Source organism: Zonotrichia albicollis, chromosome 5 (assembly GCF_047830755.1).
Source record: "Zonotrichia albicollis isolate bZonAlb1 chromosome 5, bZonAlb1.hap1, whole genome shotgun sequence".
In the NCBI taxonomy this organism is placed as follows: Eukaryota; Metazoa; Chordata; class Aves; order Passeriformes; family Passerellidae; genus Zonotrichia; species Zonotrichia albicollis.
In genome coordinates, this window is record NC_133823.1 from 25,267,244 (window position 1) to 25,285,913 (window position 18,670).

Genomic DNA, 18,670 nt, shown 5'->3' on the forward strand with positions numbered 1-18,670 from the left:
GAAGGAGCCTAGCCTCATCCTTAATAGAACACTAATAATGCAATACATCATATTTCATTAATCCTTTTGTTATGAGTGTAATGCCTTAGGTGGTGGATAAGGTATATTTGTCACAGGAAAATGAGATTGTCTGCAGTGGAAAAACAATCTATTATTTTTGTTCTGGCTTTGCAATTATAATATAGACATCGTGCAAGGTCTGCTTGGGCTACCCACATTCAACAAATGACACTTGAGATTCTGTGCTTCCTTAATATATGCTTTCTTTTCCTGTTATTTCTTATGTGCCACTGGGAAAGAACATGCTGCAGAGCACTGCAGTCTGCTGTGCTGATCTGAAACACAGCTCAAAACCTGATTTTTTCTGAATATATACAAAGAATCTGCATGGCAACCAGCAAATCACATGAATGAGAATTCAGCAGCTATAAATGGACTGTACCTGAACAGCAACCTACTGCTTCCCATACAAGCTATTTCAGAAAAATTTGGTTTGATGGTGAATGAATAATAACCCTCCAAATGCGGTTTAAGATTACTTGCTTCTATTGGTTTCAGAACATACAAAAAATAACTCTTTAAATGGAGAGGGACTTCACTAATATTTATTCTTATTTTCAACCTTTGCAGTGCAGTGTGTTGCTCATTGGGCACTCTCTAAACAAAAAAAGATCATGTAAAATTTGTTTTCTCTTGCCTGACTTGCTTACAACCTGACATCTCAGAAGCTTCTTAATCCTGAGCCTGCTACTGAGCCATTACAAATTACTGTGCAATCAAATGATTGCACACTATATCTTAGTTCATTAAGTCACTTACAGTCTATTTTTCTTTAATTAAAATTTGAGAAGTCAACTTACCTGACAAGTGAAAGCTATTGGGTCAGCCACTTTCTTCAAAATGGGTTCAATTTCCTCTAGTGCAGTATAGTATTCAATCTGTGCTGTCCTCTTAATGACTCCCCCACAGTAGACATTTACATATACAGGGCCAGCAGGAAAATCTTATAAAATAACAAATCAGAACAGCAGCTGAAAACATTTTACAGTCCCAGACCAGAAATCTCAGGGAATGAGTAAAAAACCAGAGAATATCACAGAAAAACATAGAGTTGATGAACTGTCTGGATTTGCATTTCACAGGTGATTCAGTGTAGTCAGTTTTTTAATTCAAGTTTTGCAGTCTAACATCAGACAGCGGACAAAAGAAAATACTTATCTTTAAATCTGTATAAAGTAAAGCCATTATATTGCTTCACATTAGAAAGGAGATGAAAACAGGATGCTTAAAATTTCCAACTGCCCTTTGATAGACTGATGACCTATAATCACCTCCCTTATGCCTACATGTTAAGGAAAAGTGCATTTATCACAAATAGAGCAATTGCTATTCATCTTATAAAACATTTTTCCTTAATTGCAGTCAAGCTTCTCAAATTTGTATTTGAGCTAGGCTGCAGAAATTGCAGTATAATTAATCCATTTCAGTTGTTTACCTTGCAAAAGCCAAGGAGAGAGGCACTTGTAGTCTGTTACTTAGGCATGATTTGCTCTGTGTGTGCAGCACAAGCTGACTTTATGAGCACATTTCCCAACCCATTAGCGCTTGTTGCGCCAGGCATTCTGCTGGACCATACTAGCACAGTCTTCTTAAAGCACTAACTCTGCCCACAAAACAGTGAAAAAAGGGGCAATTCTGAAAATGGAGAAGAGGAACAGGGCCAGAGAAGCTAGACTAATAGTACATCACATTAAATCACTTAAATGGAAACTGCCCAAATGTCGGTTTTAAAAAAAAAACAAACAAAACCAACAAAACACAGTATATCTCCTATAACATCAGATTAGATGGACCTAAACCAGGATATTTCCAAATTTCCACTTTTCCAGGTTTTAAAACAGATTAAACATCAAACACAAATGATATATGAAACATAATTAAACTTGGCTACAGCTCTCTGACAATTTCTTCATATTTCATTAACTTTTCTCATTTTATTTCTTCAACTACTGCAGAAATCTGCTTGTGATCAACAGTATCCTCACAAAAAAAAAAAATTTTGGAAGACTTTTTTGAGATACATGCAAGAAGATTGCAGCTTCTGTTCTCTGAAATCCAGCTGCAGATGGAAGTTCCCTGCTTGTTACACACTTTCCAGTCAGGTTTCCGAAAACAAACTCTCTGCACCATCACAAAGATAAAGAACTCTGAGCCCCTGTGTGGCCATCATCTCAGGCCAGCATTCAGGATGAAAATCTCAGATTCAATTAGGTTGGAAAACACCTTCAAGGTAATTGAGTGAAACTTCTGATGGACCACCAACCTGTCAACAAGACCAGGGCACATGTGCCACATGCAGTCATTTCTCAAACATCCCCAGGGATGTGACTCCTCCACCTCCTTGGGCAGCCTGTTTCAATGTTTAACAAATGTTTCTGTGAAGAAATTCCTCCTGACATCCAACCTGAACCTCCTGTAGCACAGCTTGAGGCCATGTCCTCTTGCCCTGTCACTGACTGCCTGGGAGAAGAGGTCAAATCCCAGCTGGCACAGATTCCATTCAGGTAGGTTTTAGAGAGTCATCAGTCTTTTCTCCGGGCTGAACAACACCAGCTCCTTCAGCCACTCCTCATGTGAGTTAATCTTTAGACCCTTCCCCAGCTCCATTGTCCTTCTCTGGACACAATCCAGCACTTCAGCATCATTCTCAAAGTGTGGGGCTCAGAACTGGACACAGCACTCAACTGGTGCAGTCTCACCAGTGCTCAGTCACAGAATTACCAAAATATGGTTCCAAGAAGCCACAGTGGAAAAATTGTAGCCTATTATTGTAGTATTTCCTCCTATCTAAGGTTATATTGCAGTAATTTTGTAACAAAATATTATGTAAGTTCCTCTGGCAATTCACAGCATGTAGCCCAATAGCAAACTATACTCTGAATACATAGGTGAGAAATGTTTTAATTCTTAACTCCCATCAAGAATGGGGATAGATGTGCCCCTTAAATCTGCACAGATCTTCTAAAAGAAACTGTTAAATAGTTGAAACTGTTATCAACTAGTTATGGATGGAGCAATAAAAAAACCATTAGGAACTAGCCAAGATGAGTGATACAGAGAAATTACATGAATGTGAACAGAGAAAAGAAACTATTTCCTGCATCACTAAGAATTATGGAGAGGAGAACCACTAGATTTACTGCATTAAATATAAAATGACACATTTAGTAACAGAGTCATAAGAAAAGAATATTAGGTTTGCATTTTATGGCAGTAATTTTGGAGAATGTTAATCTGTAACTAATCAATGACATTTTAAGACTGCCACCTGTCATTTAACCACAGAAAACCAACCTAATAGAACCTAGGTTCCCATAAATCACAGCCTTGCTTCTCTGCATTATTACAAGTTATGTGTGCAAAACTCATTTACAGGAAACACCCACTAAATAGCAGAAAGGAAAACTACTTATTAGAAAAAGTGAAGGGAGTTGAAACTTTTTAGTTTTTCTTAAAGGTAAAGAATCTTTTTCTTACCTAGGGCTTTCACATATTTGACCTTCTTGTTCCAAGAGGCTGTCTGCATTCTAATTTGTTGATTATCTGTTATGAATTCCACTTCTAGAGTTTCTTCATCTATTTCCTCTTTCAACAGAATGAATATTTCACCAGGGTTCTACAAAATTAAAATATGTTCCCATTAGTCCTGCAGAAAATTATACTGGAAGTGTAACATTATATCGAAAGTGTATTGAAAGAACTTTGCTTAACCAACAGCTTCATGCAAAAAAACGTACTACCAAAATATGATGGTATCTCATTGCTTCCTTTAGTATTTCAAGACCTTTCCTTTTGTGTTTCCTTTCTTACATGAAAGACACAAGAATGTAGGATTTAAATTTATTGTAGGATTTTAAATTCAGCTTACATGAGAATATTTTAAAACAGTATTTTAAATGCATATGTAGGTGAATTGTTACATTTTCTATGGCCCCTCTATAGTCTAGAAGAAACATATCCATCTTAAAAACAAAGGATGAACCTAAAATACTTTAGACCCACTTAACCTCTTCCAGTAAGGTGACATTAGCTAGAAGCAGCAGGTGATGTGAGACAATAGCCCTCTACCACTGCCTGAACTAGAGGCAGTCACTTCCTTAGAACTGATCTCAACAATGAAATAATGTGTGTAAATCATCTTTAAAAGACAGACAGCAAACAAAATTTGTGACATTCTACGTACACTGCAACCTCCATACTTGACCATGGCCAAGTCCAAGTCCATTCACATGAAGGAATGCAGTGCTGGATTTTTTACTTCCTCTGTTTATGCTGTCACATGTTCCTCACAGCCACTCTGATTAAAAGCACATATGAACATTTATGTCCACTGCATATGCATGCAGACACACAGACATATAAATATTTCTGATTTAATTTAAACTCAAACTATGTCTGTGCTGACACAACCCTGGGTAATTCATGGTATGGGCACATATGCATGTATACATACACCCATCCTGGATTCCTGCCAGGACAAATCCCACATCTCTCAAGAAGTGCCTGATTATTTGCTCCCTCTGAAGTATAAGGCCCACATGACAGTAATATTTCAACTCAAGCTTCAAAATAACTGTAATAGAGCTGTCTTCAAATGACTTTACTTCCAAATCTTTTGACTGCGGCATGGATGCAACACAAAGGCAACATAAATCCCACTGCAGTCTAGGTGCACTCTCATTTTGATCTCTTGACAATTTTGGAAGAACAGCAGATACAGTATGAATGAGATTGCAGCAGGAGAAGGGGAAGAACAGTGACTGTTATCCCAAAGACTGTAGCATCCAGAAGCCTTACCTCACATGATATTCTTCTCGGAAGCACCAATATTGACTGCTCATCACTTTCTAATCTTTCAGAAAGTACCTCTGTTTTAAAAGTGAGGTCTGTTTCTTCTGATGCTCCCCTGGCATCTGACAAGTTAATATCAGAGATAGTCCGGTGATCTGAAATAAAGAATGTGAAACAAGAATGTTGTTAATAATCCTAAACCAACAAAACATGGCAGTGATGTGGTTTCCAATGTGTTATTCATATGGGACTTGGAGTCACATTAAGGACAGCACATGAAAGCCTGGCAAAACTCCCTTAATGTAAATGTAATGAGATGTCCTCCTTTGATAAAGAACACGCCTCTGAAGTTTTGATCCTGAAGCCTTAATTTACATGAACAGGCTCTGCACATATGCTTTGCCTTCCTAAAACAAAAAGGGACATAGCCTTTAGACTGATAGTCTATTCACAAATAGTTGTGAACAGCAAAGTCAGGAGATCACCCAGTTGTCATCTCAGAATGCTCATACACTAGAATAAAACAGGATTTTTACCACTCTTCCTTTCTTTATATGTAAATAAGCACATGCTATATGTTTACAACATCAATCCACTTGTCTAGAGGAATCATTTACATGAGGGCAGTGATATCTGAAACATAGTACTATGACAGTAGGCACAGATTTTATTGGCAGAGAATCCACGGCCTTTGCCTGCCTTAATAGAAAAAACGATGGGTTTTTAAATAGGATTTTTTTAAATAGGATAATTTTTAAAAAATTTTTAAAATATTTTTTAAAATAGGATAACCTGTATTTGGAAATGCTATGCCAGTGATAAAGGTAGCTTACAATCAGTTTATTTTCTGTTTGGCTGTACCAGAAAAGGCCCAAGAGCCTTTAGTGAATATAGTGAATTCTTCACCACATCGCAGAATTTTAATCATGAAAAAGAACTGCCAACTAACCACATCTGCAGAGCTCTGACTAAGCCTGGGTTTTAGCAAAGGTATCCTTTGCCGACTATGTCTCAACTGTATCATTACTCCTCCTTTCCAGACACTATTACCCTGTGTGAAACACTCCTGCCACTCATCTCAAAGGACTGCAGCAGCTCTTCATCACAGAGGATTAGTCAGTATACTGCAGTCATCTCATTAGGTTATTGATATAATTTCATGCAGTCCAGAGTTAAAAAATCTAGACTGGCTGGTGAGACAATATCTTGAGAGACATCCACACTGTCTTGTATTACTGTAAATTATCAAACACTCACACTCAGTTACATTTAAGGATACAAAGAACTTTTGAGGTAGGTATTTTCCTCTTAAATAGATACAGAATATTAAAATAAATTCGTGATGGGCAGAATGCAGAACAATAGCAATTTGGCTTTGCTCAAAGAAGTACCACAGCCATTTTGCACGTCTTTGAAAAGGTGCCCAAGTGACTGAGGTACACAAACCATATAGTGCTCCCAAGTGGCACAGACATCTTTCCAGACAGTGACAGTACTGGCAATCTACAGTTAACTTTCTCAATTCTCGCTTGCCTTTACTTCCCCCATGTGCACCAGTTCATCTGATATAGAATGTTTCCTTGCCTTACCAATATTGCCTTCCTTAAGGCTTAGATTTAACAAAGTACCTCTATAATAAATGCATCTGCTACATGCAGCTATGCCATGGCATCCTATTGCAGAATCTTTTTATCCAGGGATATGCTTTAATTGTTGAAGGAAGGAGGGAAGTCAAATATCCATAGTTCCTTTAAGGAGCTGAAGTTTCCTTCAACATCTAATCTAAGTTAAGCAGGTTCAATGACCATCACTAGCTAGTAAAAACTGCCCATCCTACTCCTGCTTATATTCTCATGCCTTTAAGGCAAAATAATTCTGAATTAAAGCTATGAATTCAGCATAAATTGTTAAAATGACACTGAACCTACATGTAGATGTACTTTACTAAAGTAGCATTAATTCCATTTACTTCAATTTACTTAAAAAATTAAATAGGCTACACTGAACAAAGGCTATTCTGTTTCTGAATGAGAACCCACACACAGTTCAATGAAGTTTAACTAATCCAGCTCAGAATACAAGTGCAATAATTTCTGATTATCACTGTGAAAACTAGACTTTATTTAGCACTGCCCTTTAGAAAAATGAAGCCCTGAACTCTTGCTGAGGAAAACAGTTATGGTATTTTGCAGCAGCCTTACAGTACCTAAACAGGGCCTACAAAAACATGGAGAGGGACTTTTTACAACGGCATGTAGGGAGAGGACAAGGGGGAATAGCATCAAACTCAAAGAGGGAGGGCTTAGAGTAGATGTATTAGGAAGAAATGCCTTACAGTTGTGGATGCCCCACACCAGGCATTGTTCAAGGCCAGGTTGGATGGGCTTTGAGCAACCTGGTCTGGTAAAAGTTGTCAATGTTTATGGCCATAGGATTGGAACTAGATGGTCTTTAAGGTCCTGTCCAACCCAAACCTTCCTTTGATTATGATCCTGTGATTATGTACGCCCACAGCACATATTTTGGGAACGTATTCACATTTTAAGTTACTCATAAATCTTACATACACAGAATCCACTTCAGAAGATAACTCATATGAGGTACATGCCGCTTCTGAATTTTTTCTGCCACTTTAGGCAAAGGAGTCTCACAGTGACAAGAAACATTCCACAATCAGATTGACAAAATGAAAGGAATGAATAACAAGTCTGGAAGGCACTGGATTCTCAGATGTCAGCCATCTGTCAGTGATTGTTCTTCAAGGATCACATAGATGCATTCTAATCTATGCAAAGTTCATGACAATTTTATTTCTAAAGTCTGCACTCTACTTATCAAAGATGATAGTAATTTTCACCTTTTGATGCCAATAATTCATTTATTGAGAACATTAATCCTATTGCTAATAAGTTGGTTTAAATTAGGATAACATTCTTTCTCCTGTTAATGATTGCATTTTAATATTTTTCTTATGCCTAGCAATATCTAAATGCAATATTAGAACCTCAACCCAGTCACTACTGTGATAGCACAGCTATCCCAATAATAGACAACTAATAAATGTGGCTCTTACATCAAAGACTTGGATATTAAAGAGGATTAGTATTCTCCTGCTGACTTGAAAGTGGCTATCAATTTATTGGCTAAAAAACATCAAGCAAGACCTCTTCCACTAAATGTAAGGTCTACCTTACAATCAATGAACACATACAATAGTCCAAGAACTACAGGGATCTCTATTATCACAGCAATACAAGCACCAAAGTTTGGAACCACCATCTCCAGCCCTCAAATTCCTACAAGCAGTTGCACACAATCTGTCCCAATATGTGGAACATGAAACAACCACATGAAAAGTTGTTTGTCAGTGCTGAAGAAGCAATAGACCAGAGATGATGCAAGCCTTGGCTTGTTGGCATTAACTGAAACAAAGCAGCTCATAAAGGTATTAATACAACAATAATGAGACTATAGTAAGACAAATAGAGCAATGATAGACAATATTTGTTTTATGTAGGCAGAAGGTGTTGCCAGATGTTCAAGTTTTTGAACATTTAAATTCTGGACATCTTCATTATTTTCCCTCATTACACTCCTGTTTTTAGCTTGAAAGCAATGGCTAAGGAGCTCCACTAATTTCTGAGGCTTTCAGAAAAATTCAGAATTTATAACTGAGGGTGAAGATCTTAAAAATAAAAGGCTCATCAATATTATGCTGGACTATGTAAGAGAGAGGATTTGTTAAAGGGTATTTGTTGCTTGGTGAATGCGTTCTTACAATGTTTTATATAATGGTGACCTATTAGTGAGGTTTCTAAAATGTAGCAGTAACAATTAAAATAATTGATAAATAAAACCAGATCCTTTCTTGTAGGAACAAAGTATAAGAAATTGATGCACAGACAACACTATGAGCCAAAAGCTAAAAAGAAAGGAAAAATTGATTACAATCTTCCCTTGAGTAAACAGGGCAGAACTACTGGGAATTATCATCAATTATAGAGGGTAATGCTTAATTTTAATCAGATTACCTGTGTTTGCTTACTTTTGACAAATATCTGCTACTGATGGCCACATTGAAAGGACTGATCTTACATTTACACTAACTTTAAATACTAAAATATAACACACACTTACTGTAACTTAATTGGGGACAGCACGGATGTTTTCAATTTCACTTCAGTGTTCTTTCCTAATTCATGTAACTTCAATACATCAACTTGGTATCTCTTACATAAGATCCTTTGAAACATATTATTACTTTCAATTGAACATTTTGAACTAGATTCATTAATTACTTTCAAATTGTATTCCTTTACATACATAAACTGAGAAATACTCAAAATACATCTCAAGTCTCCTGCATATTCAACAACTAATGTTTCACCACGGCTTCTAAGCAACTCTCCTACCACATCTACCTTCTCCCTCACCCACAAATTCTAACCTTTCAAATACACTCCTTAGTTATCCTTACTGCAGCCTACATGAGAATTAGAAGTGTTCTCTGTCTTTGATTACTGGGTAGTTGCTACATGTTTTGAGTCAACAATGTATGTGACAGATTTAGGGCATTAAAAATAGCAGAAAACAAACTTATGAAAGATTTATGTGTTTTCTAAGGCTACCCATGAAATGAATCTCTCCGACAAAATTAGGCTGGTTTCACAAACGCAAAATGCCTGCTAGCTTTACAAATTTTAGCTCTTCATCAAGTTTTGCTAAAGCAATGCCCGCTGAAAAACTTGAAACTGCAATACAAAAGAGGTCTTCAATTAGCCCTAGATCGCACATCACATAAGAGAATGAGAAATGTGGGTAAATCAAGTTAGGCAGATGACAAGGAATGGCAAGTTCATCTAGCACTTGTGGCCACCTTGCCACCTGAAAGAAAAGTCAGCATGTTCCAGTGTCAAAGACCTAAAAGAGGATTACAGCAAATGCTTTAGATGCAGGAGACATCCTGTGTAGTATGGTAGGTGCACTCTCCAGCACAACATGAGGTAAAGGCAGAAGTAGTGACACTGGGTTCTGTGAGCTATAACTGAAAAGGTTCCCATGTACAAGTGACTTCCCTGCAATTCAGAAGCCTGAAGGCAAATGGTTCTGTGAGTGCCCAGCAGAAATATGGATTAAAGAAGAACCATACAGAAAAAAATGAAGTAACTGTCTGTAATGTGGGGAAAAAAAACAGGAAAAAAAGACATATGTACATCATATTCTTCTTGCAATTTGCCACAAATTTATCATGGACATTTATGAAAGATAATCCTGTTAAAATGTGGATATCTGTAAATGCTGTATGAGCTCAGCAGAAAGTACAGCAGAGTGTGATTCAAAGGGAGCCTCTAACTGCACAAATTGCTCTATACATTACCCGAGAAAGGCTGTGAAAAACAGGGAGGCAGAAAACATACACCACACTGGGCTTCTTTCAGTGGGACTGTGTTCCTTGCATAAATGTGGGATGTACTCATTTTTACCATAAACACTCTCTAAGATATTATTTCAAAGCAAGTCCCCTTTTCTGCTCTGCTGAAGTTTTCTTTTACAATGGTGAGAGAAGGCTTAGGAATGAAAAGGTTTCCAAAAATCACAGAAAATTATTAATACATACTTAAACACAAAAATGTCTGACCTCATTCTTAATTTCTTTCATTTGTTTTCTATGATGAATAAATTCCAAACCATGATAAACATATTTATTAGTGAACAAACTTAGTGAATATAAATATTAGTGAACATAAATAATGCTTCTATGTTGAGAGTACTATCTTTTGCAAATTCACTGACAGTTATTTTTGTTTTCTCAAATGCATTCTCAGCCCCAGTTTCTCCTGCATGGTTGAGTTCTTCTGTCAAAAACAGTAGCTTTCTGCAAGTTGGCCTATTTTGCCCACATCTCCAAAATATTTCTATTACTGTATCTGTGGTGTACAACTTTCCTTGCAAATAAGTATCAAACTGACAGCTCCTTTAAAAGCTATGAAGAACAGTTTTTCCTTTTCTGAATATTATATATAAAGTTGGTGTTTATGTCATCTTAGCAACCAATGGTGCTGTAATTTTCATTAACATCTATTTCTCTCCCATAACAGCAATCCCTGGAAACCCCCACATCTGAGTTACTATACACATGCAGGCAAAGACTGATTTGCTGTGGAGGTACATGTTCATCTAATATTTTATCATCAGGTATGTTTTTGTACACAACAATTTATCGCTCTGATAGAACTGTAGCCTAATGGAGTCATCATGAATGCATCTAAACAGAATAAGAAAGTCTTATTATGCGTAGCCTTTTGGGATCTGATAGTAAAAACAAAAGATTCTGCCTTCAAATAATTCCCCAAACTGCAAAAGGAAATTTAGCATAAGTTTATCAATAATCTTTAAGAAATAACTTGCATGAAAATGTAGGCATTTCTTTTCGTATATACTGTCATATGATTGCGACTCTATTCAGAAGCAATCTAAAGTCATAACAATGAACTGGTTCTAACTGGTCAGTGATTTGGGAGACATGTTTGATTTTGTCAGTGCTTTAGCCAGGATGGATGTATTTAGATGCTCCTTGGGACTGATTTCTTCTTTTACTGCATATCAATTCCTTTTATTATTTTTTCTGCAATGAAATCCATGACTTTCAGCTTCACCAGCAGCACTAGGAACATGACTACTCTGAGTTTGACACATAGCAAGACTATCCCAAAAAGTTTCTGTTAGGCATACTGATTAGTTTGGAAATAACTACCTGCCTGAGGTCATTGGGGTGCTGAGCAGAGCTGTTGATGGAGCCCAAGCCTTTTATTTCCAGTTTCTGGGGTCTGCATACTTCTCCACGGAGAAGTAAACTGAAGTCTGTCCCTCTATGTGTACCAGAAGTTCAGTTATTGAAGCCTAATGATTTATTATAGAGTCCTTCCATCCACTTTAGAATTACTAGAGTTCTACCACAGTGAGAACACTTAGGTGGTTTTGTTCCATTTCTCTGTGCTGTCCGCACACACAGCTCTCACCTGTTTCAGTGAAGGATTATACAGCACTAAACAATGCCCAAAATGAGATGTGCTGCTGCAACTGAGACAGGCTATCCTCCTGCTGCTGACTAAAAGTACTACTGAAGACAAAAGGATTGATAGCAGAGGCATCCAGGGTTGTAAAACCTCCAAAACTTGTTAGTCTGATAAAATCCTCCTGCAAATTACTTATTAGTGCAAAGGGGCCAGCTGCAGCTGCCAACTTTACCTCTAAACTCCAATTCAATTCTTCCATAACTGGCTCAAACTGCACTCTGTGCTTGGACACAGAAGTGGCACACTGCTACCTTTAGAAATACCCACATATAAAAGGATTTGTTGTGTACAAAGAGGAGGGTCTGAGAACCAAAACATACTTCAGGGAGGCACAATATTCAACCTGAAAAGGGGTTTAAGTTTTTACAGGTATCACTCTCAAGGACTGATGAGTCAAACTTTCTTTTGGCCATGTTTGAAGCTATTCTCTTTATGAAGACTATGCTTTAAAATCATCAAAAAAGAATGTGGATGGAAAATAATGAAGTTTAACATGACTAAAGTCCTTTCACAACTGCAGTGGGAGAGGCTGGAGGGAGAGGCACTGGTAGAAGGCATTCTCAGCCTTCACCCTGCTCAGACATGTCATTAATAATATGTATACTGTCAGAATGTATACTGACACAGAACAATATACTCCATGTTACAGCATCCTTTAAATCAATCTGGTAACAGAAGCTAGCTTGGACTGCAGTAGGTAATTTACCAAAGAGGGTGTCTTAGTGTCAGAATGACAGCAGAACTTCAATACCTGCACAGGGCTCTTATCAATGTCTGGATTAAATTTATGATACTGTTCTTGATCTGTACAGCTCTAAATTACATGGGATTTGTCTAAGAGACCACATGTCTCCTGTGCCATGCTGCCACAGCTGCTGTCAGCAGAAAGACTCACTCCAGACATGTTTGGTACTAAAGAAGGAAAAAAAAAAAGAGTTGTCAGCAGGACTGACTCACTGAGGACAGGCTGCTTGGAAATTTACTCTCATCTTTAGTTTGAAATAGCTATTGGCCCTTAAAGTGGACTAAAAGGTACACCACTTTCCTGGGAACACAAGAGTGATATTTTTAGACATTTGAAAACCATGCTTCTTTTCTAACTCCTGATTATTTCCCTTTTGTTAGATCTATGAACTGGAAGGTAATCTGAGGTCGTCATTTTTTAAGACAATGTCCTTTAATCCAACAGAACAGACACATTTTATTAAAATAGGATTTTAGATAGCATTATAGGAGAAGAATAGCATAGCAGAGGTACTCTTAGAGCTCTTTATCTGCAGAGGGGATGCCATTTGTTTTGTTAAAAAATGCTGGCCTGTTGTCAGCTTAGTTTGCTAAAGGACACAGACACAAATGTATGCACATACATCTTACCTTGATGAGACCCCTGAGCAGGACCAAAACATGTCTGCTGTTAAACTTAATAGGCAGACAGCTATCATCCTTTAAAATCACCTTTTGTGCTCCACTTGCCCATCTCTAATTGCTACAGTTAATTAGTGCTAGGATAAAAGCTTTAGTGGTAAATGTTAAAAAAGACAAAGCTGTTTCACAGAAGGGGAGGAGTCTTTTCAGAAGATGAGCATCACCTAATGGGTACCTAAATCTGAGTTTAGCTCTATTTTGTAGTTCCACAATAATGCATTCATATTTTATGTTGTGGTGACAAGGCTGTACACCCAGATCCTAGTACAATTGCTTCATTTTTCTACCTTAGTACAAATGATAAATAACGATTCTTTGGGGAACAGAAAATTTCCTGAGGGACCACAAGGGATGGTCTCAAAATATGGCTCTGTAGTAATTATAACAAGTGCTCTTTTCTTATACAGAAACCAAAAACAAAGAAAACACAAAAATATTTGTGAGTGGCTGAAGAGCTGATTTATTCTGTTATCACTGACAGGACTGAGTCCTCGTATATTCACATTATGGTCATTAGTATTCCACAACTGGATCTTTTCCCTCACTCAGCAGCAAATCAATTGTTTTCAGATCTGCTTGTAGCTCATATTTCCCCAAAGGATTTCAGTGATCATATTGTTTATCCATTTTCCAATGTACTGTCTGACCTTTTTCCTCAAAGCCTTGCACAATTCACTTTAGTCAATCACTTCTTATTGATTGTTAGCGCCTTGCTCATTCCCTGTCTATCTTGGTTTTAATGAATATAGGAGTATTTTTTTAGTGATCTTGTTTTTAATATGCCCTGTCATCTACTCACTGTTCTTTCCATCCCTGTTGCTTCAGATCCCTCATTTAGATTTATACTTCTGTTCAACTTTCATTCTAGTTCAAGCTAAAATTCCACCTCCTTTCAGGTTATCCTTTCTTTTGTATGATGCTTGTATCTACAAAACAAACTTCAGCTTTCAGCAAGCCACTATCCACTTCAGATCTCACTCAAAGCACCATTCTTTTGGGAATTTATAGGGTTCTGGCAAAAACCCTTTCTTGGCTTATAATTTCTGCTCACACTTCTGTTTTGTGTGTTCCATTCAATTTAGCACTGCATACACTTTATTATTAGGCAGAAGCATAGAGAAGAGACAGTCCCTGGAAACATTTCACAATTCTTCCAAAGTCAAACCCTGTCTGTTTACCCTACATTCTGGAAGGCACAAACACTGGCTAATTTGCAGCTGCCGTCTTATCTTTCTTGGCTTTGACTGATGCACTGAATGTCAGAAATTCCAATCGTTCCACTTCTTGGGCTACTTTTCCCTCCAAAGCTCTGCAGTGCTATCAAGTAACTGTTCCCTGTTGCATCCCTACAGAAGGAATGTTGCCATGCATTTTCTTATACTCATCTGGGAGTCAGCCATGACCTCACATACAGGATGCTATTACTGGGAATCCCTCATTTCTAACTGTCTCTTTCACTTATCACAACAATGGATCATCCCTTTGGTCCTCTTAGCAATAAGTAGACATCATTAACCAGCAAAGGCTGCAGACAATCAGTGCTTTCAGGATGACTGCCAAAAGCTGACTGAAATCCACTGTTCAGGGAACTTCTGCAAAGACTTCAAGTGAAGCTTTTGCTTTTAATGCACAACTTTGCTGGAAAGTGCACAAATCACTTTATTTCAATATCAACCATTCAGTTGACAGTAAACTTGGACTTAAAGCTGCTCTTCAAGCAGCCATAAGAAAACAGAAGTAGCTCAGAGGACTCATCTCCTCAGTCCTTTCTTTTCCTGGGACTCTTTTCTCTAACCATTCCCTATTTTACTGTCTCATTTTTTTAACATAACAGTGATGAATGAGAGGAATGGTGGGGTCAACATATTTCACACTTGGATGATGAGCCAGAAAGCCCTCTTCATACCAAGACACTTCAGTGCACTGACCCATGGCACATTCAACCCAAGGCCAAAAGAGACCTCCATAGAAACCTTGACAATAGGTTAAAGGGATAAACCAGCACACCTTTACTGCAGCTTTCTGCTTGAGATCACACCATTACACCCAAGATGCCAAGAGACTCACAAAGAGACCCTTATCAGAATATGGAAGGGGGTTGAATAGGAAAGAGAGCCACTAACCTCAGAGTCCAGCAGCACAGAACTGCTATGCCAGGAATTCTAGAATAACTTACTTGTCCCTTTGCATTGGTAAGCAGGCTGGTGCTATTAAGCCAATTACTTTGCATCAGTGTCAACCCAGATATAAAATTCTCCAAGTAAGAACTGAGGACAGGAAATATGCTATATAGCTCTTTAGCAAAATCTAAACTTGCTTTCATTAATCTGTAATTCCTACTAAAACTCTTTATAAACTTTCACAGCTACAAGTAAACTAAAACGGCAAATGTCAACAGGGGCTGAAGCTGTGATGCAGATCTTCTCCCAGCCCCTGGTGAATGATGCTGCAAATGTGATGTGAGTAGGACTGACATAAACTAAATTTTAAATCAACTCTCTTACAAACAAAACTCCTCATACCAGGAAAAAGGAAAGCTCTCCATGTCTTTTTTTCTACACTGAAATCACAGTAAAAAAACTCAACCCTGTTGTATCTCCTCCCCTTTTCACACTCTGCAAGATTGTGTGGGTATTGATGTGGGGGTGGATGTCTGAGAACAAGGCACGTTTCCTTTACACAACTGTATACTGTGGTAGGGATGGTTATTGCCTTTCATGTCTAACAAGAAGTAAGAGAACAAATTTAATTTTCTGAAAAGTACTGGCTTTATACTCTGAAAGGCAAGGAGAATTCAACTCACCATCGGCAAGAACTGCTTCATAGATGTAAGACACAGAATCTCCAGGATTTTCATCCCATGGTTTATCTAGGAAGAAATAAGATAGATATCATCACACTGATTTCCAATTTTTTTAAATTAAAATCTATATGTATTTTAAATGTAAGATAAAGCTATTATTCTGCAGATAGAAAAAGAAATCTTAGAACAAATCCAAGGGCTAGTACAGAGGAACTAGACCCTGGATTTATTCTTACATTTCTTTTTCTAGAGAGATCTGTATTTATGCTTTTCTAGTAAATATCCCTTTGACTGATTTTTTTTTTTTCAGTTTACCAGAGCTGGTGAGAAAAGTGTTCTTGAGGAAGACATTTCCCTAGAAGTTAATATAGCAAACAATGCGAGAGGAGTTGGGTATAAGATAAAAATAGAATCATGTGCATTAAATGGATACAGACATTGCAGTTTGGAAGACAAGACAGTGCTCCATTTGATAATACAATAGATCTGGTCACAGACAGTACCACAATCACAGAGTGGTTTGGGTTGGAAAGGACCCCAAAGAACATTTAGCTCCAACTCCTTAGCCATGGGCAGCAACACCTTCCAATAGACCAGACTGCACAAACCTCATCCAATCTGGCCTCAAACACTTCCAGGGATGGTGCATCCACAGGTTCTCTGAGCAATCCATTCCAGTGCCTCACCATTCTCATTGTAAGGAACTTCTTCCTAACATCAAGCTTAAGCCTACCCTCCTCCAGTTCAAAGCCATTCCCCCTTGTGCTATCCCCAGAACCTTCTATGCTCTAGGCTGAGCAGCCCCAGCTCTCCTAGCATGCCTGCAGGAGAGGTGCTCCAGTACTCTGAGCATCTTCATGGCCTCCTCTGGACTTGCTCAAGCAGGTCCACATTGGTCATAAGTTGTTCATTCCAGAGCTGATGCAGCACTGCAGGTGGGGTCTCACCAGAGCAGAGGGGCAGAATCCCCTCCCTCACCCTGCTGCCCATGCTGCTTTGAATGCAGCCCAGGATGCAGCCAGCTTTCTGGGCTGTGAGTGCACATATTGCTCTCATCAACCAACACCTGTAAGTCCTCCGGGCTGCATTCAATCCATTTTTCACCCAGACTGTTTTTTTTGTGCCTGGGATTGCCCTGACATGTGCAAGATCTTGCACTTGGCCTTGCTGGCCTTCACAAGGTTTGTGTGGGCTCACTTCAAGCCCACACAAAGGTCCTGTCAAGGTCCTCCAAATGGCATCCCTTCCCCTCCAGTATGTCAACTGCACCACACAGCTTGGTGTCAGCAGCAAATGTGCTAAGGGTGCATCAATGCCATGACAAAAGAGGTCAAACAGCATCCAGCACAGAATCACTGGATGGGTTTGGTTGGAAGGGACCATTGTGGCTCATCTGGTCCAAACCTCCCTGCTCAAGCAGGGTCATCCTGAAACACATGGCAAAGAATTGCATCCAGACAACTCTTTAACATCTCCAGTGAGGGAGACTCGACAACTTCTCTGGCAATCTGTTCCAGTGTTCAGTCACCCATGTAGAGAAGTCGTTCTTTCTCACATTTAGGTGGAACATGAGTTTCCGCTCATTCTTTCTCATCCTATTGCTGGCCATCACTAAGCCTGCCTCCATCCCCCTTGGCACTCTCCCTTCAGGTAATGATAAACATCAAGGAGGTCCCTTCTCACTTGTCTCTTCTCAAGGCCCAACTCTCTCAGTCTGTGCCCCATAAGATACTGTATTAACATTTTTCAGGACCAAGTTCTGGACTCACAGCCTTTTAAGTAAGTGCACAGAGACCCTCCCAAGAGTAAAATCTGATTCTGTTTTTCTACTATAAACTTAAATAGGTGTCATACTGCATTTTTTTCAGGGATAAGTGACAATTTTAGTTTGGACCCCTTATTTTATCCCATTTCCAAGAAGATGGCACTAATCTAACACAAGTAACATTATTGTGAAATTACAAGTACCAATTTTGCTATAACAACAGTTGTGTGCAAAAAAATATACAAGGAGTACCTTCACAGAGGTCTTCTCCAGATGCCTTCCAATGGCAACTTTTCAGCAATTGTGACTGGTAAGCACAGTGCAAGACTCAGTCAGACTAAATAATACATTACATGAAGGACATGTAAGTCTACAGACTCACACAGCCATTTTACAGCATTACCTGCAAACATACCTGTAGGGAGTCTTAAATTATTTGTCAGCTTGAGAAACAGTCTCACAACTGTAATTAAATACTGACTGATAACTGGGCCATAAACAATACAAATTTGGTTGATGTCCATTTCAAACCTTGAAAGAGCAGACTAAAAATGATAAAGTCATTAATTTATTTTGTAAAAAATTATAAACTAAATAAACAAGTAAAATTGCAGTATGTTTAGTACATGCTGTTGCAATAACACTTATGTTCTAGTCATCTTACTTCTACTATTAAGTTAAATTTTAATGAGTGTGTCCTAAATGCTGCTAAAAAAATGTTAAAAAAATCTAAAAAGACACGCTAAAAAA

The 18,670-nt window shown here is 38.2% G+C and overlaps 1 protein-coding gene across 2 annotated transcripts in view; it reads right to left on the reverse strand.

Moving 5' to 3' along the window:
* BANK1 (B cell scaffold protein with ankyrin repeats 1) overlaps positions 1–18,670 on the reverse strand; it is a 135,091-nt gene that overhangs the window by 91,050 nt on the left and 25,371 nt on the right. For both annotated transcript variants that reach the window (XM_074541110.1, XM_074541111.1), the window contains exons 3-6: positions 16,156–16,221; positions 4,858–5,006; positions 3,538–3,676; positions 861–1,003 (exon numbers count right to left, since the gene is read on the reverse strand). In XM_074541110.1, coding sequence (XP_074397211.1) covers positions 861–1,003; positions 3,538–3,676; positions 4,858–5,006; positions 16,156–16,221 — 497 coding nt within the window. The remainder of the gene's footprint in view (positions 1–860; positions 1,004–3,537; positions 3,677–4,857; positions 5,007–16,155; positions 16,222–18,670) is intronic.